The 25458-nt window shown below is 42.1% G+C and overlaps 1 protein-coding gene across 3 annotated transcripts in view; it reads left to right on the forward strand.

Annotated features, from left to right (window-relative positions):
* znf609a (zinc finger protein 609a) overlaps positions 1–25458 on the forward strand; it is a 71817-nt gene that overhangs the window by 43825 nt on the left and 2534 nt on the right. For 2 of the 3 annotated variants that reach the window (XM_079450356.1, XM_079450357.1), the window contains exons 3-8: positions 11830–12055; positions 19731–19818; positions 21827–24167; positions 24293–24710; positions 24800–25135; positions 25242–25320. In XM_079450356.1, coding sequence (XP_079306482.1) covers positions 11830–12055; positions 19731–19818; positions 21827–24167; positions 24293–24710; positions 24800–25135; positions 25242–25315 — 3483 coding nt within the window. In that variant the 3' untranslated portion in view covers positions 25316–25320. Of the gene's footprint in view, positions 1–5002; positions 5117–11829; positions 12056–19730; positions 19819–21826; positions 24168–24292; positions 24711–24799; positions 25136–25241; positions 25321–25458 lie in introns of those variants that run through there. The other variant, XM_079450358.1, reaches the window with a different exon arrangement.

The raw sequence follows: 25458 nt of genomic DNA on the forward strand, positions 1-25458 counted from the left end.
TCATTGCTCTCAGCAGGACTTCAGAAATCCATTCAGTCAAATGTATGAAGATTTTTGGATAATCGTGTTTTCACGTTTGGTTTTCAAGTTTTGCTAAAATTGCCAAATTGCTTTAGGCCATGTGATGTGCAGTTGTGGCAAAACGTGATGTCAATCTTTGGAAAATTGATAACTGCATTTTATCTAAATATATTTTTTCAGATGGTTAAATACTTTGCGTTCATGTAGCGTAGTTGTTTGGAAGCGTATTTGTTTTGAAGTATAAACGTAAGCTCAGCTTTGTGAATAAAGAAAAGTTTGTTGAGTCAAGAATCAGGAGGACATCAGCAAAATTGTAATAATTGCTTACACTATGGTCAATGTTTGCTTTAGTTTAGCTGTCGTCTTTTTGTTTTTCTGTGCATTTTTGTAAATTAGAATAAAGCCCATATGCCCTGATATGCTATAGTTTGCCTTTTTGCCCCAAATAAATTTGGCCATTAATTCAAGGTTTTGTCTATTATACACCATAAGCACCCTTTTTTTGATGGTTTAATCAAATCTGAGGGGCATTACATGGAAATATTTCACAGATAGTCTCCACCGAGACATCAGCTGGCCACTATTGTATATTGCTTAAAGTAGGTTTGTCGAATATGAATTCATGTTGTTAATTATTTTCTTTTAAGGTATTCTGGATCCATGACCTGGTCTGTACAGTATGTGTAGATGAAAGTGAAGGTGGTTGAGTCTCTCTCTCTATTTTTCTCGATCTCTCTCGGGTAGGTTGCCTCTGCTTCCTGCTTTGCCGAGCAGTAACAGGAAGCCTTTGAGGGGCCTATAAATAGTCTGTGCTCTCGCCCCTCTCTCTCTCTCCATTTTTCTCTCTCGCCCTTTGTAAATCTCTGCAGATTGCTCTGTGTAAGTGACAGGTCCATCGCTGACTGTGGATGCAGTATTGAAGCTCTGCAGCCTACGATGCAGCAAGTGCTGTGGGCCGGCTGCCAGCGCTCAGCAGATAAACTCTGCCTTGCCTGAAGAGCTTCTATAAGCCCTGCCAAATCAAAAACACCCAGGGTGCCTTTTCGCCTCTTCTTTCTTACGCCTTCCCCTCCTTCTCCTGTCGGGGAACAAGCGGTGTCCTTGTAACGCGGCTCTCAACATTGAAGAGTGGTGTCAGTTACTCAGGGATCCTTTGGCGAGGGATGTTTTCAGTAGGTAGAATGGGAGGAAAAGCACAGGGGGTGAAGTTAATGGAGACTGTGAGAGGAGATGTGCAGCTTGTGGTCGGGATGAGCACAGGCTGAAGGCAGTTGGTGTGTGATGTATGGGGTTAAAGGTGAGCTTTGCGTTGCACGCATTCTATTAGCTCGATTCAGCACAGTCAGACATCCATGCCGAAAATTCAGAGCCGAGAACAGTTTGTAATCGTGTAGCCGTGTTGAACCGGGCTCACATGTAAACATAAGTTAACATTTGAGACTGTGCTTTGAACGGTTCGGTGCAATGATGTAAAAGTGCTCATTGATGTTTGTTCTGTTTCTTAGCAAAAAGCTAAATGTTGAAGTGTGTTCAATTTAAGATGCTTATCAAGTCTCCTGTGCACTTCACGTTTGTGCTACTCACAGTTTTTGTGCATGAAAACAATTTCATGTTGACGGTCTAGACGGTCGAAGTTAGCTCACTAGCCTTGGAATCGAGTCTGGGAGACAAAATAATTAACTGGATCTTTGGGCCTTCATATGTTCGTCAGTGATGAATGGGATTATAAATGTGTCTAAAAATTGTAATTAGTTTGTGGTTGTTGGCATGTACTGGGTGGTTACCTGATGTTTCAACATCACTGAATTCATCTCAAATTGTTCAACGCTAACACCCTTTAGTTTGGTCAACTCTGTGAGACCAGTCAAATTCTGGTTCCCCAGGGATCATCCTTTCCGTCTCATCTCTCTTGACCCTCATCTCATTCCACCCCCTACCTCTAGACCTTGAATGTGGGTTATTATTGTAATGAGGACTGCCCATGTGGAATGACCCGAGGTCAGCGGTGTGGGGGTTTGTTCACGACTGTTCAGTTTGGTGTCCTAGATCTGCTGTCTAGAAAACATGGCTTTCATGAGGAATTGCATTGATAACTCCTGAAGTGAATGTTTTATGTTGTGACTAATCATAGTTGAGTTTAGAAAACTGTGAATGGCTCTTTAAACTGAGTCATCATTCTGCTTACAGCTTAAAGGGTGCGGAACCAACTTTGAGAAGTCAGAGGACTGTCAGAAAAGCAGAGTGGTGGAAATCTGGTGGTGGAGTTCAAGATCGTGACATTCAAAGACGATATTACAGAAAAGAGAGTTTTGTTACTAGCCTACGTTTACTGTAGCATACAGGATAGATGGCTGGCATTTATGCTGCACTGTAAAAGGGCAATCCAGCCTCACATTTGTGTCTAGATTCAACAACCCACACTTTTTCTATATTTCAGACATTAATTCTACTGCCATTAATGATCTGTTCTACTAGAACTTCTTTAAACCAAATGGAAGTATTTACCATTTCACCAAACAACATTGGCGCACCATTGACTACCAAAAATAGGAAAATGTATTTCCCTTTAGATCAGTGGTTAAAGCATGGCGCTAGCAACCTCAAGGTCATGGGTACGATCCCCATACTCAGATACAATATGTAGTATAATGCAATGTAAGTCGCTTTGGATAGAAGCGTCTGCCAAATGCTTAAATGTAAATGTTATGGTTTAACCCAAGACCTTTTCAAAATATAAGTGTTTGCGTTTCACAGAAGAAAGACTGGTTTTCAGGTTTACAAATTATTTTTGATAGATTTTTGTGCACTTTCACTTTAAGTTAAGCATATTAATAATGTCATGTTTGTTTCCAGACCATGCAAGTCTTTATTTCTGTAAGTTGGAGAAATGAGGTTTGTGTTGAGGGGGATTGTGTTGGAGCTGTGTAGGTTCACAGCTGTAAGTTATTTCCCTCTGTACCTCAACCGTTCTGCTGTTTGTGGTCAAATCCATTTCCAGCCTGTAAATCTGTCCAGTTTATTTTAACGAGTTTATAGCGTGAAATGAATTCCACCTCTTCTCCTGAAGGGAAGCGCAGATTCGCCAACCGAGCGTCTCATGGACTGATTGCTTTAATTACAATTGCGGCTGATTGGACGAAGCGTGCCGAGATGGACTGTATGGACACGCTGTTTCGTACGCTTTAATTCTTGGAGTAATTTGTTAGCATTCGTTTTGAATCTTTTTTTTTTTGGCAGACAGCTTAGTGTGCACTTCCTTATGTAATCAATAGATGTTAAGCCATCCGTTAAAGTTTGTGTGGTTATCAGGCAATCTGATGTCTCTCGCTCTTTCTGAGCAAACTGATCTTCTACCATCTGGCTTAATGCAGGTTGTTCACTCGCTGAATTCTTGTCAAACTTCGAGGCCTTGTCTTCTTTTCTCTTTTCCCACGCAGGAAACACTATCTTGATTGTTATGCTGTCTGTAGGGGAGATTTTCCCCTCGGCTCTTGCTCGCGGTCACATTACTCAAAGCAGTACCTGGCTGTTTGTCTATACAGGGCACACAAACATATCTTTGCAAACACTCCCCCACGCTTCCCCCTACAGTCTTTCGTTTTCTCCTTCACTCTATTTGTCTGTTTTCACACATGGGCTGAAAATTGAGATCACCCTGGAGGTGAGCTGGCATTCATCCATCTTGGCGAAACTGGTGTATAGCAGTAAGTAAAGCCTGGCTTAAATCCTGTTTTTCAGAGGTAGTTTTTATTTCAAAAAGATGTTTGCGAGTTCACAATGACAGCGAAAGGCATTCAGTACAGCGTTCCTTATCTGTTGTAGAAACACAAGCAACCTTGAGTGTTTTTTAACCTTGTCTGTTTGTTTGTAACGTTGTGTTTATTTGATGTAACTTGTTCTTTGGCAGTGTAAAGCCTTTTCTAAAAAAAACTTGCATTTGAATCTTAAAGGAATAGTTCACATTCATGTAATTTTCTTTTTGCAGAAAGATATTTTTAAGCCAAACAACTCTGGCCCCCATTGACCTTCATTGTTTGAACACAAAACCTCTCAAAATATCTTCTTTTGTGTTCCACAGAAGAACGAGCCGTATGCCGTTTTTAAAGAACATGAGTGTGATAAATTATGAGAGATTGTGTATTTTGGGGTTGAACTATCCCTTCATGTTTGCCAAAAGAAAGTTACAGTTGACATCGGTATTCTGATTTATCATCTCATCTATTTCCACTTCCTCAGCTCCGCTGCATCTCTTCACTTTTTTCAGGTTGTGCCTTTTGTTCCTGCAGACTTGATTGTTTATTGATTGAGTTTTCATCAGAGTTCTTCAAATTATTGAGTTTAGAACATCAGTTAGTATTTTTTTGGGTGTTCCTCCATTTCTGTGTGAATGTGTAAGCACAGATCTGCTTTTCTTTGATTTCTTGTTTTAAAAGCACAGATGTCGCTGTAAAACACTGCTTTCAACTCACCCCCCTGGAGCTATGGTTTGAATGTGATTATCCAATCTAGCCGTCTAAAATCTGTAGGTGTGGCTGCGAGTGTGCTGTGGAAAAAAAGCAGTATGTAAATTTCATTGAACTACTTTGTTGTTTCGGAAGCATAGTATATAAACATGTTAAGCATTTAGTTCCAAAGTATTTATACTTTTACATTTGATATTGTACAATGGTTTTCTTTTTCTTCGAAAGTTTTCCTTTGTTGTCTTTAGATTGTAATTGACTGTTAATATTAAGTATTCACAAGATTAATTTGAACTCCTAATAAGCAGCGAAAGTTCATAAGTGTTAGACGGTCTTGTAGCGGTAACGTTCAGTTGGTTACAGTCTATTGTCGAGTGTCCATATTTAGCCCAGAGCGTCTGCTGACACACACAAAACACACTATTGGTTGCTAGCGAGTGCTCACAGGTGTTGTTGAGGTTACCACTCCTTGCTTCCTTTCCAGTGCTCTCTCTTTCGGTTGAAAACACACACACTTACGCATACACGCATTCTCATGTTCACAGCAATGCATACACATGCGTGTCTTTCCCGATACGGAGCCGCTTGTCACCACAGGTAGTGTTGGATAAAGGCTTTTCTGGGAGTGTTATCAGGTAAATAGACGCGTGTTGCTTACTTCCATGTCTGGTTTGTGAAAATGCTAAACAGTTGCATTTAGTGCAAGTTGCAGTTGACGTTGTGGTTTTATCGAGTGCAGCGAGCTTTTAGCCTGTGTGTTTTGTTCTTGTTTTTGTCCAAATAGCGTTCATAATTGTTTTGTTGTTGCTCGTGGCATGCCAGTATCTCACGCCCTGCACGCCTTCTGTTGTTACTTGGATGTGCATCGTTTTATCCTCTTAGCAACAGGTGATTTCTCTCTGTGAGGTTGTTGCTAGGGGCGGCCAAATGAGGGAAACTTCCTGAGGTTTGTCCCGCCTCCCTGTTTCCCACGGAGCTCCGTTGTATCTTCCATCCTTTCCGTTTGAAGGTTGTTAAGAGCAAAGCCAATGATTAGTCTCAAAGATATGACATGGACGACTCGTAGCTGGAGTCATTGTTTGTGGTATAAACCTGGAAACTCTTTCCCCTGACCATCGAGTTTCTCCGCATGGTTTCCAGAATTGATATTCTGCCTACGCTGAGCTCTGCTCGCATAGCAAATTTAAGCAAATGACCCGTGCCTACCGTCTGTCCGTCTGCAAAGCTAACAGTGTGTTTGTGCGTGCAATAGCGAGGCATCTCGGTGAGGTAGCTGAGATGTGGTAAGGAGGTTTCTGCGGTAAACACAGCTAAATGGCTCAGACGGACTGTTTCTGCCTGCTGCGTTCCTTTCACCCGTCAGTTTGTCTCGCTGTCAAACCCTCTGCGGCTGCTGTAGGCTCCTACGCTCTCATAACAAGTCAACAGTTCAGCTCCTGGCACAATAAAATGCTGAGAGAGAGTGAATCTCGGGGAGTGACTGCAGCCTCGACGGGAAGATAACAAGACTTTCTTGAGGATGTCAGGAAATGCCACATGTCAGGCTGAAATATCCACAATTTCAGCTCTAGTTTTTGTTTGTTTGACACGTGGGCTTTTTAAACATTTATGTTAAGCCTGTTAGGGATGGGCAATAGTTGTCTAACTCCTACTGTAAGATTCACTGGTGATTTTCAATTCAATTAGTTCAAGTTAATTAAATGGGGATGAATTAATACAGATTCTCAAATGCCATGAGAATGCCATAAACCTTGTCATTTCTGTCGACAGTTAAATTCTCTGAGGACAACGATTAAATCTCTAGAGTACTTGCAAGTCCAAGATCCTTACAATTTATTATTGAATCAATTTTAGTTTATCATTTGTAAACTGTTTACTGTTCATTTTTGTATTAAATCTATATGAATTATATTGTTAACCGATTCAAAAACCAAATTGGCAACTTGTGAATCAGAATAGACTCTAGAATCGGGCAAATATAGCACTTAAAGACGCTTTACAATATAGCCAATTTGCACATTAGGCAGATATATGTTATTTCCTAAGGTGTTATCTTCCTTTAATGTGACGTATGTTTTCAAGAGCGTAAACCTTGTTTCTAAATGTGGGTTTGAAAGGTGCGCAAGCAAGGAAACTGTGCTAGGTGGTGTGCGGTGTGTTGGCTGGCTTTAGCTTTTTCCTCTCTTTGCTCTTTCTTGCATTTGTTTCTATGGTTTAAGATATCTTCTGGGAGTTTGCCGTTTGAAGACGCTATTTTGATTCACAAATGTTTCCTTTGCTTTTGTTTTTCCCTTGTGGCTTCTCTTAACGCTTTGCGTTTTTTGATCCTTAACATGTTTAAAAACAATTACAGATGGAATATAAAGAGCTCAAGAGCATATAATAATGTAGGAAATAACGATTACTTAAAGCAATATTGTAAAGACAGTCAGATGAGTAATGTGAAGGCATTTAACTGGGATGATGAATTGACCAATCAGCATCCAGGACTGGAAATATTTGTTTTGTAATTTCTGTCGACAGTTAAATTCTCTGAAGACAGCGATTAAATCTCTAGAGTACTTGCAAATCCAAGATTTCCTGTTTGCTGCCACCAACGCTCGGGCCAAAAGTTGTTGTCTCTATATGGTACAATTTAGTGCCTCAAATGTGGTCGGGAGAGCAGGTTACAGAGGCCAGTCAAACTCAAATTACAGAGAGTTTTGGGTTTCCATGAATCAGATTTTCAGTCACCCCTGCTCTCTAATTATAGACCGGGCAGTTAGAAGCCCATTTGTTTTATGACCTTGGAGATATTGCTGCATTCGGACCGTGCCGTTTTTTTGCCAGCTTGAGCGCAACATGAACTGTTTTAGCACTTGTGACACTTCAGTAAGCTTCATTACTTTCATGCTGCTAAACTTGGTTCATGAATGAACCAAGGTGAAGGTTTTGGCAAAAGTCCTCTTTAAATTGGCAGAATAACATCTCAGTGTATTGAATATACTCTATAGCGCACTGGTTAGATGCAGTAAATATCACTTACCATCATTTTATAACCAGTTATGAGTTCATGCCTTGCCTTAAGGGTTGGCCAGAGGTTCATACCCTGCTCCTGATTCCGACTGCACCTTATTGTTCCGTTAACAAAAACAGAAACAACATTGCATGACCGGCGTGTTTTGGCTGGCAGTGTTGAAAGTGTTTTGGTTTCAACAGTGGAAGCCGTGGCTCTTACTGCTGTTTGTTTAACAGACGTTGATTGGCTACCAGACTATTTTTTTCACGCAGTGGAATGTACGAAGGTTTTTGTGCTCCCTCCAGTGCAGGCTTTGCGACGGTTCTTTCATTCAGGATGTGAGGTTGACAAGTGGATGTTTGAAGTGTTCTAACACTTCTTTCTTTCTTAACTGCCTCCTTTTTTCCTCTTCGACCCTATAGCTTTAAACCAGCAGTGCGCTATTGTTTACATAGCTTGGATTAGTAATGTTAACCTGAAAAGCTTCTAAGAATGAAGTATATCCAAACATCAGGTGACATTTGCTAAACACTGTCGACACCACAAGGGGTTTCGCGGGGAGTAAATATGTGCTTTTCTGTATCTTTGGTGTGTTTTAAGTTGCTCAAATCTACGTCAGCTCGTGGTATGTTTCGACTTAGGTGGGCGTTCCTGTCAGTACAATTGAAGAGGAACCTGACGTTCCAAATATGGTAAGAGGCGTTACATTTTCGTCACACGTATGCAGTATTCGACCAATCACTACTCACTGGTTCAAATGAATGGTGGTAACTCTCCAAATGAGATGTTTTGTTTTTATTGTCTCTTTTTGAACTGTGAGTTAAGTTTTTAACCACAAAGAGTGTCTTAAACGTGCAGCAGTCTTTCTTAAAAGACGTTCTTGTGTTTTGCATTGGTAACATTATGAATAGTATGTAGGCACACCCACCTCTGTGGTAATTTTGTTGTGGCTAGACATAATCATAACATCTGTTATTTCTATCGGTGTAGAATGCAGCTGCAATGGAAATACACATCAAGCCCTTTTAGTTAATGTGTGACACTTGTTTAACAGATGTGATTTTCCTCAGCTGGAGGCCAAAGCTCATTTTCTTTACACACGTGCAATCTGACCAACTTCATGGACCTGATTCTGCCCTCTAAAGTGGTTCTGTTATGCCTTTCAGAAAACAAAGATCTCACATTGCCTAGGTATTCCTGTGGTTTGGTCTATGAACTTGCCAAATCCTTAGGTGCTTGTACTACCGGGATGGCTTTCTTTTCCTATGCTATCACACTTAGATTTCCAGTTGTCATTCCCACGCTCGGTAGATTTGGAGAGATCATTTGCACAGCTGAAATGTTATTCATAGGAGCACCAAACACTACAGTTTTAAAGGTCATCTGATTCTTTCCAGACCTTGAAGGAAACGGCAGAATCCCGCTGGGGGGGTGGACCTTAAATTGCGTTCCCTAACCCATTGGCAGCAGAAAGGTTTCTTAACCGCAACGGCAGAAAGTTATTTTACAAGCGTCCTCTCAGGTGTCACTCTTGCTTGGTCTGTCCATCGCAGAAGACGCAGATAATGTTTCTTTACTGTTGAAGGATACGTTTCAAGCAATTGTACTTGATAAGTAAAGCCTGTCGTCAGTCCCGATTACGATGTAGCTCTGAGATGATTTAAAGGATGGAAAATAGCACAAGATTTATTTTTTGCCTTAATGTGTCAGTTGTTTGAAAAACTCAATCTTGTGTTAACCACAGAGCCGGGCTTAAGGCTCTGCTGTGTGTGTGAAGTGAGAGGCTAGTCAACTGTAAAGTTGGAGGGAAACTCAAAGAAAACTAGCTCAAAACCGCTAATGGTGTGCTTCAGACCGCAGATGAGAAACCGAGCCAGGAAGCCAACTTTGTTTTCCTTGAACGTTGCTGTCTCCCCCTCTGAGGTTCCATATTCATTGAACTCTTGTTTTCAGACCGTTTTTTCCACCTCATGCTGTCAGAGTCCAGCGGCTGTTAGGCTTCAGTGCCATGTGTTTTTTCAGAGCACCCTTACTTTATGGTTTATGTTAACGTTTGGTGGTCCCTCGTGTAGTTATATGGTCTGCTTTATGAGTTGAGCACTGTGTACAGTTATAGTCTGTACTATTACCTTCTTATTCATTTTCTTAATATTTTAAGTCTTGCATCAATGTTTTTACAGGTATATAAAGAAGCAGGTGATCAGCCATAAAGCTGCTGTTTCTCAAGTCAAATGTACCAGGAGATTGAAACAGATCCCCCAGATTCACATTTTCTCTGACATGCTGGCTCAACATATCAAGTGTACTTTGTATCGTGAGGTCATTCACGGGTGTGATCTGGTTTTACAGGCGAGCGATCTCTGTGACACTTGTCAGTTTTATTTGTTGAGTGTGGCCCGTGACAGCTTTATGTGACCTTTTAATAGGTCTCAGGTATGGTTACTGCTCATAATGGTGTATGTGTAAACATTTCAAGTACTGGACCAGAGGAACAGGTGTTTCGAATGCGAAACCCTTAGCTTAATCTTCCACTAATCCCATCTGAAGCCATGTGTTCAGTTTCTTATTGCCGACACAACTGAACAGCAAAGTCAAATGAACCGGGCTTGACCCACACGGCATTAAAAGGGAACGAGCTGTACTTATACTAGCAGTGCTTTACGGAGAACGGACAGTCAACGTGGTTGTCCAATGAAACTTGGTGAATTTTGCAGCCACTGCGAAGCAAGTCTCCATTTTATGTAGAACATGGGTGTGCAGGGACCGGCGTTCTCATGCAAACGCTGTGGTCTTGTGAATTTTTAGTAACGAGACTGTAAATTCAGAACGCTGACTGGGGAAGGGAGGAGCACGCAAATATTTTACGTAATGTTTTGGTGTTTAGTTAATGATTTATGAATTTGATCAGCATTAAAAAATAAAGACTGAACAGGATGGTCCCAAGGAGTAAAAAACGTTGTTTTACTTGTCAGCGCGATTCAACCCTTTGGTTTCAGTTCTCAGAAAACTGCTGCATGCATTCCTGACTGGATAATATCCTCAAAGATTGAGAGCCGTCCTCTCTCATCCTGTGGTTGTTCAGAGTACCGCTGCTTCATCGATTAAAGGCCTCGTTTGCTGGGCCTAATTTTAGTTCAGTCAACAAGAAACATGTCACAATAGCAAAAACATAACGAACATTTGAGTTCAGCCATTCTCTCAATCATGGGCATCCTCTCTTGAAAACATTAAGTTGTTTCCTGCAGAATATGCACTTTTATTAATGTTGAATTGGTGATCGTTATTTTGAACACTTGTAAAACAAACATTCACTGTCAACAACAGTTGAAGGCTTTCCACAAACTGTCAGTGCGGTACAGTTTGAGTATTTTATTTTGAGTGCATCGATTCTACATTACAAGTGTGAGTGTTTTTGTTGTTGTTACTGTGTCAGCTAGTCCCCTTCCATCCAGACAACCACTTGATTTGAAAATGTGAACGTGAAAACCTACATCAACAGTGGAATGAAGTCATTAACATGAATTTTGAACATGAAATCGCCATTAATGGCACATTTATCTTAACTCTTTGTATTCTTTGTCGCCCACCAAAAAGCTTAATGCAATTCAACAAAAGCCCATAATTAGATTATCAAATTGGCTCATGCGTGCAGTGCTGAATATGCCGCAGTGTTTGTGAAATCAATTGGCTTGCGTGTTGCGCTGGGGATGGGTTGAACTAGAACAGCTGTGGCAGCTTATTACCTCACAGTTTATAGTAAATCTACACTCCTAAACAAGAGTTATAATCTCAAATAATGCTAAACGGTTCATTGCATTGAAATTAAACAAACATAGACTCTACCATGCAAGATTTTATGTGTGCGTAGCCTAACACCCTACCAGTTTTGACCTCCTACCAGGTTTAGCCTGATGTTGTATTACTTTTGCTCATGTTAAGTATTTTATCTGTTTTTAAAAATCATGTTACTAAATAAATTGAGTGTGCTGGTTATTTATATTATGTATGTCTTTGATTCTGCATTGAAATAGACTTTTTAATTCTGGGAATGGTGTACAAATGGAAATAATACATTTTAGTTGCACAATGTAGTAAACCCAAATTTCTTTTCCTTGAGATATACTATCCCTGCTTAACTCGGACTGCGCAAGCTTTGGTGTTTAGACTTCCCAAGTCTTTGTGTTGTATTGTATTTGATGTGCTAAATGTTTGGCAAAGCAAGAAAGTCAGTTGGGCGTCTCACATTTTGGTTGATTAATTGTCGACAGGTTAAATTCAGTGCTATGAAAGCATGCTTTTGATAGGTGGTCATAATTATCTAACTGGATCTTTTTCTAAATCTTTCTGCAGATGGAGTCTCCAGTCTCTACACCGGCACCACCACCCCTTCACCTCATCGCACCTGTCAGCAACAGCGACATCTCCTCCTCGTGTGAGCAGATCATGGTCCGCACGCGTTCGGTGGCTGTCAACACTTCTGACGTGTCTCTGGCCACTGAGCCGGAATGTCTGGGTCCATGTGAACCGGGTACCAGTGTTAACCTGGAAGGCATAGTCTGGCAGGAAACTGAGGACGGTAAGGACAGAAAAGACTGGATGTTAATGGAGGTTTTTATGTATGTCTATTTTGTTATTTTTCAACTAGCAGTAGCTTATAGCAGTTAGTAATTTATTTCTTGCAGTAGAATTGATAGTTGTGCATTAAATGTCAACTACAAATAATCAAAACTGTTTGGAAATCGTTGCCCATCTTGTGAAGTGCACGCCAGGGAGAACGTGCTCACATTTGCTTGATGTTTACAATGGCTTGTTGCTCCCTAGACGCTAATTCCATTTTAGCTTGAGGTGTAAGTGGCTGTTTTTAACTGGCACATGCATTTAACAGCTTATAGTGATGGACGCTAATGTAGCCGTTTTCTTTTGCTCTATGTATATTTGGAAACTCAGGACTAGTGTTGGGTCTTACAATCAGGAGAACTTCGTAGTATTCATGCTGTACATAAACACATTAAGACATCACAGTCTGTTTCTAGCCCCTGATAAAACTGAAGCTCTGTTCTTTGTTTTTCTTTCATCTGAAGGTTGTTCTGTCAATAACTACTAACCCAATTTTTTATAGACTAAAGGCCATAAATGGGCGAAATAGCCTGACAGTTTAGTTCCTATGTTAGCAGGCTAATAGCTCTGTATTTTGTAACGTGAGAAAATCCGGCTGTCAGTTATTTGAACCCCCAAACCACAGTGTGTTGCTGTGAGATAATGCAAAATCGCTGTGACTGAAAATACCAAGCAAGGTTATGAGTTGCCGTCACGTTCTCCCACACGTTCCATTTGCTACTGCATGTCCATATCTTTCTGCTAACACACAATGACACAGAAGACTAAAAACATGCTAGTTCACACCACATCAAATGCATCTTCTCTTCCTCTGTCTCTCTCTATATCTCAGTCTTGTTTGGTTTCTCATACACTTCTGTTTTCTAAAGTTTTGTTTGCTGTTCTTTTCATTGAGACCGCCTGTCATGCAATGTTAGTACTCCGTCTGCCCCAGAGGTCTCGGGTTGGAACGGCCAAGTAGCCTCCATTTGATAAATGCCTAAAATAAGGCGGAGGAAAGTCAAAGCCGCCTCCGGAGAGAGTCATGGGAATGAGTAAAAACAGTCGTGCTAGCATATCTTGCAGAGGCTGCGGAGTTGTTCGAGTCTGTGAAGATGCCTGGAGGCTCTGTCGAGAATTGTGTAACAGATGTCTTCTAGGTTATTAGTCGATCTCAACTACAATGACATGAATAAAACTACTGTAGTTGCTAAGATTCTTTGTCATGATCTTAAAGTTCCTTTAAGTAAATATAATCATTGCAGAGATTGACAGCTCTCATTGTCTTTGTTGGTAGTCTGAATAAATCACATCAGTGAAATGTACTTGCACAGTTCGCTAGCTTTTCCACATCAACAGTGCGTAAATTATTCCTGAATATGTATGAGACTCTTCTCCAGAGCGTTGCGTACCGCTTAACTAAAGTCACGTTCATTTGCACCTAGTGGTAGAACAACCTTTTCGGTGTGTAATTTGACTACCAAATGGCAACCTTTGGGACGGCAGGATTTATAGAGAACTGTGCGGATCAAAGATCGGCCTCCTCCTGTGCTGTCAGCATGGCAAACCAGACCCTCCTCCTTTAGCCACTGACTCATCAAAATGTCAAAGATTAGAGAATCAGAGTAAGAGACGCACTTAGAGAATCGCTTTAAGCAAGAGAATGTGAGAAGATACAAGAAGCATTTAGAAATAGTGAAGTGTTATTCTGTGCCATTGCAATATTTTAACCCCAGGGTTCTTCAAGAAACTTTGGGCCACCCTGTCTGCTGACACTCAAAAATGTCAGCCTCATACCTTCCAATGGTTTTATGAAGTTATCCCCTGCAATCTGAAAAAACTCCATGTTAGGCTGATGCCATGCTAGTTAAAGTGGAGACTAGATCCAGAATGTTTGCTTGGTCAAAGTTGTTTCTGCGTCCCAGCGAAGGTGACACACTTTTACACATCGGTTAGACACCAAGTCACACTTTTGATTCTTTGGAGTAATTTAGTTTTACAATTACGTCTTTGGGTGAATTCCAGAATTGCCTTTCTTATTTTCTTAGCTGTTTAAAAGGGTCATATGACACTGATAAAACGAATATTATAGTTTGTTTAAGATGTAATGTAATGTGTAAACATGATTTAAGGTTTAAAAACGCTATATTTTCCACATACCTTTCTTGTTTGTTTCTCCTCCTTGCCTCGCCTCTCTGAAATGTGCAGAATTATTTACAAAGCTATGATTGGCCAGTTAACCAGTGCTTAGTAATTGGTTGAAAACGGCAAGTGTGTGACGGAAGTGTAACGCCTCTTACCATATTTGGAACATCAGCCCACCTTACTTGCTTATACACTTGGGGGGTCTAAGTCGAATCATTCCAAGGACTGACGTAGATTTGTGGGGGTGTGGTTACACCAGGCGTTTCAGGCAGGTCTGGGTGAGCATTCGCTTTTAGATAGAATGCATCTTTTGTTCTGACACTTACATTTTTGCTAGTTTACATGTCTAATACATGCACGAGCAACTTATAACACACCAATGACACAGAAAAACATGTATTCGCACACTATGACCCCTTTAACTGTATGCAACAATGTTCTGGTGTTGCACTTAGCCTTGACCACAATTCTGTTGTGTTTTCCACGCATAGAAGTCAGACAGGAGATTGTAAAGCAGCTCTTTAAACGTAGATTGCTTTCCAGTATGAGTAAAAGACATAACAGACATGTTTTGGCCTGGAGGGTTGCCAAATCTTTTCTTATAATTAAATGTTGTTAACGTCATTTTGAGAAGGTCCTCTGAACTCTCTGAAAGCTCTCCAACCGGTGTGTCTATCATAAACACCACAAAGTGAGCCAAACTCCGAGCAGAAGTTTAGTGTCGTGCCTATTGTCCTCCATTTTCTGAAGGAATTAAATGAAGACAGACACTTGACATGTGCATGTCGGCTCAAAGTAGAGCCGGTCTGGAAAACACACAAAGAGTCCCATTGGGCTGTCATGTTTGCCCCTGGAGAGTGTGGTATTCCTTCCTTTTCTTAGTTTCTCTTGTCTCTCTTTTCTCCGTCAGTCAGACAGACCATGCTGTGCCAAACATATACAGAATGGCAGATCTGGCCCGTCTCTTTTTCGGCTTGCGGTCAAGCCTAATTTTTGTTTTTTGGTCTTGTTCCATGCTTCCCCTTTTGTCTTTAACATCTTTCTGTGTTCCTCATATGTCCAGAGTCATTTTAAACACTGTTTAGGATCCAGCTAGCTTTCTCAGTCCTTGTCAATATTTGACAACAATCAGCAGATGCAACCCATTCTCACATTACTGTGCTAGATTTTGTACAAAAAAATTTAAAGGAAAATGAAAACCATCAAGGTCATGCTGACAGTGAATGTGTTTAGTTATTTACAGCTTGTGATTTAGCACAGCTGTGTCCTTCGTAAGGAAAAGCAGGTACTTTTGTCCTCTTGGTCTGAATGGTAAGGTTCATTGTGTAGCCTTTTAAGGTACAATTTTTCCTGTGTTACTCAGGAGTGTATCAACTGCACCTGGCAACCCTTGGTTGTCCTTTGGGAATGTTCTGGGAAGTGCTGAAAGAGTGGATGGCTGGGGGGAAGGTAGTGTTCTCACCCCTCATCTGTGCTAAATCACTAGTGTGGAGATTACAAAAGAAAGGGCCCTCCGTGTCTCCTCCTCTCCCTTCCCCTCTCTCAGGAGACCCGCTCACCTCCATCATGTGACCCAGATAATCAGTGCAGGGAACCATTCTTTGAGCATGTCAAAGAATCACAGCCTCGTCAAAGAAGTAGGTCTTTGACAACGGATTCTGTTCTCTGTGCTGTTGAGGATGACAATCCTCTCAACGATGAGATTTGATGACCATCATTTCTGTTTTAATGTGAGCTTGTTTGTATTTGCCTGGTATTCTACCTTAGGTTTATGTTTGCCTTTCTCCTAGTTTTCCATAATTAGTCCCTTTCTTACCCGTGTCAAAAACACTATACTAATATTTAGACAATAACTTGTGAAACCCCCTTGAATAAAGACTCGTTTCTGAGCTCAAGCTCTCGCCAGTGACTTGTAAGCTCGCCTTTTTGTCTCACCACATAGATGCCCTTTTTCCACAGTGTTTTTTCCATTTGACCTTCAGCCGGTGAAAAAGAGGTTGTGGATGAAGACCGGTTAAAAGAGAATAGGAAAGGAGGTGCAGGATCATTGTTCGAGAAACCACAGCCCTGCGGTCATGACCCTCCCAGCGGGAAAGAAGGTCGGATTATGGGGTCCATGCTTGCCTGTTAATGAAACTCTTCACTGAAAAAATTAGACTGTGACCCAGGCGCAGAGGGCCCCCCCGTTCCCCATTCCCTGCCCCCTTTCCTTGGGCTCGTCAGTTCTTTGTTGCCATTGGAATACTCTTTGATGGGACTATTGGGGGAAGGTTAAACTAAGAGGCCCACAGCAATGCGGGTGACCCGTTTATTGCTCGGAGGCAAGGGCTGCTTGGTGGAAATGGAATACAAGATGACAAGTGCATTGCTTTTGGGATGAGGAAGGGGTGATTTCGACTTTTTATTCACCAACGAGGTTCACTTACAAACTCAGCCCTAGAAAACAAAACATTAAGATTAGTGGATGAATTTGTGGAATGTGCCAAAGCTTGGGGATACAATTTTTTCTGCATATCAACATTTAAGTGTGCCTGCTTTAAAGAGAGTTCATTAAAAAAATAAAATCTGTCATTTATTCCCATTCATATTCAAAGCCTGTATATGATTCTTACGTGAAACACAACAGAAGATATTTTCAGAAATGTTTTGTGTTTGCTACGATGGAAGTCAAAGGGGTGAGTGTTGTTTGGTTATCAACGTTCCACAAAATATCTTTGTGTTCTGCCAAAGAAAGAAAGTCATACTTACATTTTTGGGTGAACTAGCTATCCTTTTATTGCAGGCATACTTGTGGTTTTGTAGACAATTGAACAAGTGCCACCTGTCATAAAAGAAGAAAAATTAAAACACCCTCACTTGACTACCTTTAATCATTTATGGCTCTGTTTCCAAATGTTCCTCTAAGCAGAAAGAGTACGCCTGCAGTCTTAGTTTGGACTTGTCTGGCACTCCGGTTTGCTTCTCTTGGCAGCTAGACAGTACAGAGGTATGCAAAAGTAGTCAGAATACTTTTAGCTTGTTCAAATTCATGTTTTTTTTCACATCTTGCAATGATTCATCCCATTTTTTGTGAGTTTGGGCAAGTGCTTGCAAAACCAACAAACAATAGTATTTTGACATGGTGAATCTGTCACATCGAATCAGCTCGAAATAAAAATGCAGCCCAGCATGGATTGCCAAAATGAAACACCATGATAGCAAGATGAGCATGTTTGAGGTGTTTGTTGCGATTGAAATATCATTTTGATATGTGTAACCCTTTGCAGAATTGCATAAGCTTGGCACAGAGAGCCAGAGGAGGAGGGAAATGTGTAACGTTGAAAGAATTCACCAGATAAGTGGAACCAACTGCCTGAGGCTCCCTTCCCCAGAGAGAGAGAGTTACAGCTTGGTTAATGATCGGGCGGCTTTCAGGAGTGAATAAACGGCTGCTTCATGAGCAGATGGAAACAAGGTTGGGTTTTACGTCTCATTGTTCATAGCTGTTCCGGCAAACCCCCGTTCACAGCACCGCGTTCTCTTCAATCTTCACAATTAAGAGCTCTGTCTGAGAACAAACCTGTGTGAACACTACGATCATTTTCAGGTTGTTTGTCTTAATTACAGATGATTGATGAAGGTTGAGTTACTATGGTGTGGTCAAAAAAAGACGTATTTGTTTGCTGTTGATGTAGGATGTGGGCTTATGAACAGTTTGTGTTTGGTAAACATCACTGCTGGTCTGTGCAGGTTGAGGCTTTCAATTCCAAAAATAAGCCCGTACTGGGAAAATTTGAGCCACGTTGGAGAGTTTCTGCATTCACACCTGCAGTTATAGGGTAAAAAGCAAGACATTGAATGAGCAAGTGGCTGCCCTCTCTTAGCTTATAAACCTTAAAAGGATTTTGCTTTGGTTTGCAGTAAAGCTCTCCGGTGGGAGGGTACAAAGGTCGCTTCAAAGCCGACGACCGGAGCTCAGGTTTCGTCAGGAGATTTAGTCGACACGTAGAGGTCATTGGCGGGGAAGGCAACTTACACGCATTCTGTATTTTCCCTTTGGCTGGCAATGCACCTGTGTCATAATATTTCTAGAGGTCGCACCTGTTTTCCAGCCTGTACTGTACTGGGTTGTTTGGAGATATTTTGAGCACGTTTTAATGAGACCGAAACATAGAATCTGACAAGCGTCCAGTGTGCGGCTTCCTTTTTATTAGGTGCTGGAATGAAGTCCATGAGCTGTGTGCCATTTGAAATAACATTGTACATTTCGCTGAATGACATTAAATTGGCAGGTTGGTTAACATTGCCTTTTACCCTGCCCTGTCGGTGGTCCCGGGTTGAATTTCAACACTAACGATTGCCGTTCCAACGACAACTGATGTCATGCTAATTGTTAACAGATGTAGTGGTATTTTTCAGTTGCGTACAAAAGGCCAATTATCGACATCTCCCATTTGGAGACGTGATTTGAGTATTCTGCTCGATTTCCCCACTTGTGTCATTGAGATGGAATGAGCGCCATTGCAGTGGCTGCTCACGGTTGCCAGTTGTCAAGGAAACGCAACGTGAAAGGCAGAACTAAACACACGGAGGGTTTTTTGTCTCCCTTTGCAGTTGACTGCGGTGTGAAATTTTTATTGCCTGGCACCTCTTCGTAAGCTATTTTAGACGCAGACAATCGATGCCCCGTTGCGAATAGCGCCTTGCAGCTTGAAATCAAACAGATATCTCTTTCGTGTGCTTTGTCAGTCATGGCCGGTAGATTTACTGTAGATGGATTTCGTGTTTGGTTTGTGAAGGTCAGTTTCTTGTGCGGTGGAATTACATTGTGTGTGGCTGCTGGAGAGTCGGAGGATTGTGACATGATGTTTTCTGGGTCTGGATTCTTCAATAAATGATAGTTGCTGCCATCTGGTGTTAACAAAAGAGGTCTGTGTACTTTCTCAATGTCTTTGGGTTGTGTTAAATATCAGGTTCCCTGGACCCAGAGGATTCCAGTCAAGAACAAACAAAAAATAAACTGCAGCAATGTCAAACGAAGGCCACAGACTGACCAGTGTCTCCCCACCACCCCCTTTCTTTATTTCTCTTTATCCCTTATTTCTCTCCCTTTCCTCCCCATACTAATAGCCTTTCGTGCACCCCGCTGTTCTTGGCCTTAATACAAGAGGCGTTCTTTGTTAATGGAGAAATAGCCTCTATATCCAGATTTGGACATCTGTGCTGTGGAATGTAAAAACAGTTATTGAGTGCTTGTTGGCACAGGTACGCTAGACTCATTTCTCTTTTTTAGCCCTAGCCATAACTCCATAAACATTCATGTGGACCAGGAGCTTGGATCTCTTGCACAAGGGTGTAATTTTAGTTACACAATAGGAATATTTCCCAAATCCAGTACACCTATGATAATTGCCAAGATTCCGTTATAAACCTTACGGTGACCTCGGTCATTACGAGAAACCAATATTTTAAGAATTTTTTACCTGTTTTGTTTAAAGTCTTATTTTCTTTTGTTGTCGTCTGTCGTGCAGGTATGCTGGTTGTAAATGTTACCTGGAGGAATAAGACATATGTGGGCACCCTTTTAGACTGCACTCGACATGACTGGGCGCCCCCACGGTAAGACAACTTAATATCTGATATCTCTAAATATCTTAAATTCAGGAAAGCCCTTTATTATTCATATTACTATTGTAAGTTAATTTCATGTCATCTTACTGCTATAAATTAAGAGTAGCACTGGAAAATGTGCCAAAAATACAATCAGGTCTATTTGTTCTGCTTGCCACACATTTCTGCAATTGAAGTAATGAAAATACATTGTAGGGTAATGTCTCAAACACACCCCCTCGAAGTGAACCTTTTGAAATGCAATATCATTGAGAAATAGATTTTTGTGCACTTTATTTCTCCCCCCTCTTTTATTGATTTGAAGCGGCAGTGGTTCTGCATTCCTACTGCTGGGTCCTAGTGCCGTCTGAGCTGAGATGATATAGCTTTTGAATTATAGTTATGTCTAAATGAGGCTCTGCTGTGACCAGTTTTGACTTTGCAAATACCCTTTTGTAGTACAGGCACTTTATCCTGAAGGTCAGATAGCAGCAGTGCTTGGCACAAATAATTAGATGTACATTGTGCATTTGAGAAACAGGCCTGGAGGTGGTGATTTCTAATCGGACTGTTCCAGAATAGGCTGTATTTCCACGGTGCACTTTATCTGCTGGCTGCAGGCTAACATTACAATAACATTAGCCATTGCTTAAAGACATTGCTTTGCATTCTTATAGGAGCATTTCCTCCATGTGTTTGCGTTCTTTGAGTCGTATGTCAATGAAATACGACTCAATGAAAGGTTGAAATGACCTCTGAAAATGTACATCACAGATTTTAAAGGATTGTTGTTATCTTTCTGCTGGTTTATAAATATAAACTTCGATCCGAAGCATATTTATTCTATAGTAGTTTAAGGCCAGTATGCTTTGAACTCCCTTAATACTTTCGCCTCTGAGTCTGTGGCTTATCTGTTGGAGGATGTTATCACACTACATCTAATCAGCAGCCGGGTCACCCTGGTTTAATCCTGCAGCCGTGTGACTCTGTGTGCCATTCATCAGAACAAGTGTTACGCTCGAGATCGGGGATAACAGGAGGATAAAAACGCGCAGCACGTTGCCAGTTCTCCTGGGCCCACTGGAGAGCCACTTATGGCATCCAAATAGAGAAGCATGATTCGGAACAGAATCCATCTCTCATCAGAAAGAATCTCTCCAACCAGTGCTGGGCGATGTACCGGTTCAAACGCTGCACCATTTTTAATTACGTACGCGGTTGGAATTTTAAGAAAACCGGTATACCGGTTGGAGTGATTAAGCAGTGTAAAAGTCACGTATATAAAGTCTATAAAGTCAGAATCATCTTCATTATACATACGCTGCTGCGCATTTATTAAGTCAGATTTGTGTTCTATAAATATGTGCATCTATATAGTCGGACTTGTTTTCTCTATACATTCGCAGCTGCGCAGCTATAGTCAGACTTGCCTTCTCTTTACATTCACAAGCTTATAAAGACAGTCGCACCTGCTCTATACAGCCGAAGTTTGCAGGCTCCTTATATTTGTTTACAACAGGATTTGCACCCAGCAGAACATAGCAGCGAGAGTCACGTGACAGGAAGATCATTGACAGGAAGATGGGAAGTTTTTGCTTAATATAAGTAACCGCATGTATTAAATAAAAATAATAATGAACCAAAAACTAAGCATCCGGTTTAAATTATATAAGCAAGGTTAACGGGTACATTGTTTATGCTATTAGTTTTCTTAATAATAATGTTAATAATACTTTTTGTTCAAATAAATGGTGGGGAAATTTGTTTTGGGAAAAAAACTGGGAAACCATCTAGATCAACAAAAATTACCGTGATTCAGATTTTTGGCCAAACCGCCCAGCACTACCTCCAGTTCTGTTAGCTCTTTTTGTGGTGTTGAGATTGAGTTTCAGGCAGAAAATGGATGCCAGTTAATTATTTTAGACATGCTGGTTACTGATTTTCTTAAATGTTTGGACCCGTCTTATATTGATTTAAGTTATAAGTAATTGTTTTTCTCTCTTGGTTGTTTCCTCAGATTCTGTGAGTCACCCACAAGTGATTTGGAGATGAGGAATGGTCGTGGTCGGGGAAAGAGAATGAGACCCAATAGTAACACACCGGTCAATGAGAACAGCAATTCTTCGGATAATAAAGGCTGCAACAACAGCAAGACTCGAGCCGCATCAAACAGTAAGGGGCGACGGGGCAGTCAGAATTCCTCAGAACGTCGCACTCCACCAAACAGCATCACAGAGGATGTAAAGACTAGTCCATCATCTGCTAACAAACGCAAGAATAAACCTGCCTCAGACATGGAGCCCAACTCAAGTTCAGAGGACACTAAGGGTAGCAAGCGTATGCGTACCAGTTCAAACAGTGGAATACCTCACCCTGTTCTTCCTCACCCTGTTCATCCCCCCTCCAACATCAAACCAGAACCCCCTCCCCCCTCTTTGGATCGCAACTGTCCTTCTCCGGTCCTCATAGACTGCCCCCATCCAAACTGCAACAAGAAATACAAGCACAAAAATGGCTTGAAGTATCATCAAGCTCGTGCTCACAATGATGATGACACCAAGCTGGACATAGATGGCGATAGTGAGTATGGTGAGGATTCTACCTTGCATCCAGAGCCGGGCAGTTGCAATGGTGCATCCACTTCTCAGAAGGGCTGTTCTTCTCCTGCAAGGTCGATCACCCCCAAGGGCAGGGGATTTGATGCCCAGATCCCATCACCGTCATCTGCCAAGTTTAGCTCCAAGCACCCTGGCAAGAAAAAACTGGAGCCTGAGAATGATTCCAGTGTGCCCATGGACGGCTGTGAGGAGGGCCCCTGTCTTACAGATGAGACAAGTAATGATGGCATTGATGACAAGAGGGGCTTAGATAAAGCCAAGAAGTCTGGAAGTAGTGGTAAAGCAGACAAGCTTGCTCAGAAGGGCATGAAGTCAGCAAGACCCCTCGTTCCCTCTTTACCCCCACAGCAGTTGTATGGCTTACAAACCTCTGGATTCCCTGCACCCAATGCTGGCTCCTCTAGTATGGGTTCTGTCGTCCAGTCCATCAGCAAGAGCCCCCAACTAAAAACCCTTCAACCCAAACCTGCAGTGATGGTAGATCCCTCAATCAACGCAGTCTCAAGTGGCTCAAAGGACAAGAAGAAGAAAGATAAGAAAAAGAAGGAAGGTAGTAAGGAAGGGGACAGTCCAAAGGCCTCTGGGAAAGGAGGAAAACCTGAAGAAGGTAAAAGCCCGTATTCTGAGAGCTCAGACCAAGGCAGTAAGAGTGAGGGCCTGTTAAACGGTTCCACAGATCCTCATCAGAGTCGGCTAGCCAGCATGAAAGCAGAAGCAGACAAAATCTACAGTTTCTCTGACAATTCTCCCAGTCCATCCATTGGTGTGGCCAGTCGGATAGACGCCGGGGGGGTAGCGCAACCCCTCACTCCACTTCATGTGGTTACCCAAAATGGGGCAGACAACTCTTCTGTGAAGACCAACAGCCCAGCGTACTCTGACATTTCTGATGCAGGGGAAGATGGAGAGGGCAAGGTAGACGGCATGAAGGTCAAGTCTGAGGATCAGGCTGCTCGAGAATGTGCCAAGAAATCTCTGTTCCCATCCCAACAACCCAACAAGGATTCTTACTACCCTGGTTATGAAACGTACTACTCACCCAATTATGGCAACCCAAACCCAAGTCCAGGAGTCTCTAATGCTGCAACACCACAGCAAGACAGTGCAGTGAAGGTGAAAAAAGAAGAAGACCCAGAACCAGTGAATGACAAGGTGAAATCAGAGCCACCTGAAGAGCGGAAACCAGAAATAAGTGCATCATCTCACCAGCAACAGCAGCCTTCGGTCATTCAGCAGCGGCCTAGCATGTTCATGCAGCCCCTCTATTACAACCAGTATGCATATGTACCTCCGTATGGCTACTCCCCAGACCAGGCCTACCATAACCACCTAATGAGCACAAACCCCGCTTACAGGCAACAGTGTGAGGACAGACAACGACAAGCGGCTGAGCAGCATCGTGCTGCTGAGAAAAAATCAGAAGCTGCTCAGAAGGACAGGGAAGCCTCTGTGAAGGCTGAAGAATGGAAGCAGAAAGCTTCAGTTCCTCCAACCCTGTCCAAGGCTCCAAGCCTCTCAGACTTGGGCAAGCCTTCCCCACAGGGCAAGCACAAAGAAACTTCCGAACCGAGCAAGTCTGTCATTATACCCAAAGTGGAAGATGGCAAGGGACAGTCCCAGCAGGGTGAGGGTTTAAAAATGAAGCTGAGTGAAGCGGGGCATCGTGGGAAAGATGAGCAAAAGCCAGGCATCGAGTCTGCTAGATCTGCGATGGATCAGGCCATTTACATGTATCGACAGGTATGGAACTAAAGAGACCCCATTCATAGCTTGAACAATGTTTTGTTATCATTCTACAAAAGTTTTTAGTAGCTAATGTATTTCATTACATTTAAGTATTTCATCACAAATTACACTCTTTTCAGGAGCCGGACTCTCGACTGTGGCCTTACGTTTATCCCAGCAAGTATCCGGATCCTCAGAAACAGATAGATGAGGAGAGGTGGAAGGAAGAAAGAGAACGGGACCGCGAGCGAGATAGAGAGAGATATCGGGACAGAGAGCGTGAAAGAGACAGGAAGGGAAAAGACGAAAGGCAACGTTCAAAAGACACTCCCTCTAAAGAGGAAAGCAGGGAAGTTGCAGAGCCAAGAACCTCATCAGCCTCAGAGGAGCATAGAGGGGTCAGCAAAGATCCCCGGGCACACATGCAGTTTTCCTCACCTCTGCCACAGCACCAGACATATATGTCCTACATGCACGGATATCCCTATGGCCAGGGCTATGACGCCAGCCATCCAGGATACAGGGGGATGCCCACTGTCATGATGCAGAATTACCCCGGTAAGCCTACTTCTCTGTGGGAGGGATGTGTTGTTTGGATTTTAGTTAATAACTTTAATCTCACCACATCGTTCTCACCTCTGATTTAGGGGCGTACCTGTCACCAGGATACTCCTTCTCCCCATACGGCAGTAAGATGCCCCCAGGTGAGGAAGGTGAGAAGTCTCGGGCCAGTCCGACGGTAAGCGGCAAGTCTGCATCAGAGTCCAAAGCTTTGGACATCCTGCATCAGCATGCTAGCCAATATAAGAGCAAGTCGCCCACAGTTGGTGAAAAAGCACCCCATGAAAGAGACAGAAGTGCAAACGAGAGGGAAAGAGACTGTGAACGGCCAAGATCTTCGCCTTCGCAGCGGATCATGCCTTCCCACCATCACCTAGGCTACCCAATACTCCCAGGACAGTACGACCTGTCCTATGCTACAGGTACATTAAGCAGCAAACAATACAAGTTTGTCTGACTACTAAACAGATGGTTATTTTTGTAAGATGTCGGTTATTGATTTTGTTATGTCTGTTTTTCGTCTCACAGGTATCTCCTCTTCAGCCATTGTTGCCAGTCAACAGGCCTCTGCTCCCTCACTCTATCCCCCAGCAAGGAGGTGAGAATGGTAAGTGGAGTTCATATTTTACCCATTAGCTTGATATTTTGTATTTTAATCTTAACTGATAAGGTTAAAGCGTCCACCAAATATTTGTAAGCATATACTTGCATTCTTTTTGTCATTCTTTTTGTTTCCTAATCAAGT

Source organism: Barbatula barbatula (genome assembly GCF_947034865.1).
Source record: "Barbatula barbatula genome assembly, chromosome: 25".
In the NCBI taxonomy this organism is placed as follows: Eukaryota; Metazoa; Chordata; class Actinopteri; order Cypriniformes; family Nemacheilidae; genus Barbatula; species Barbatula barbatula.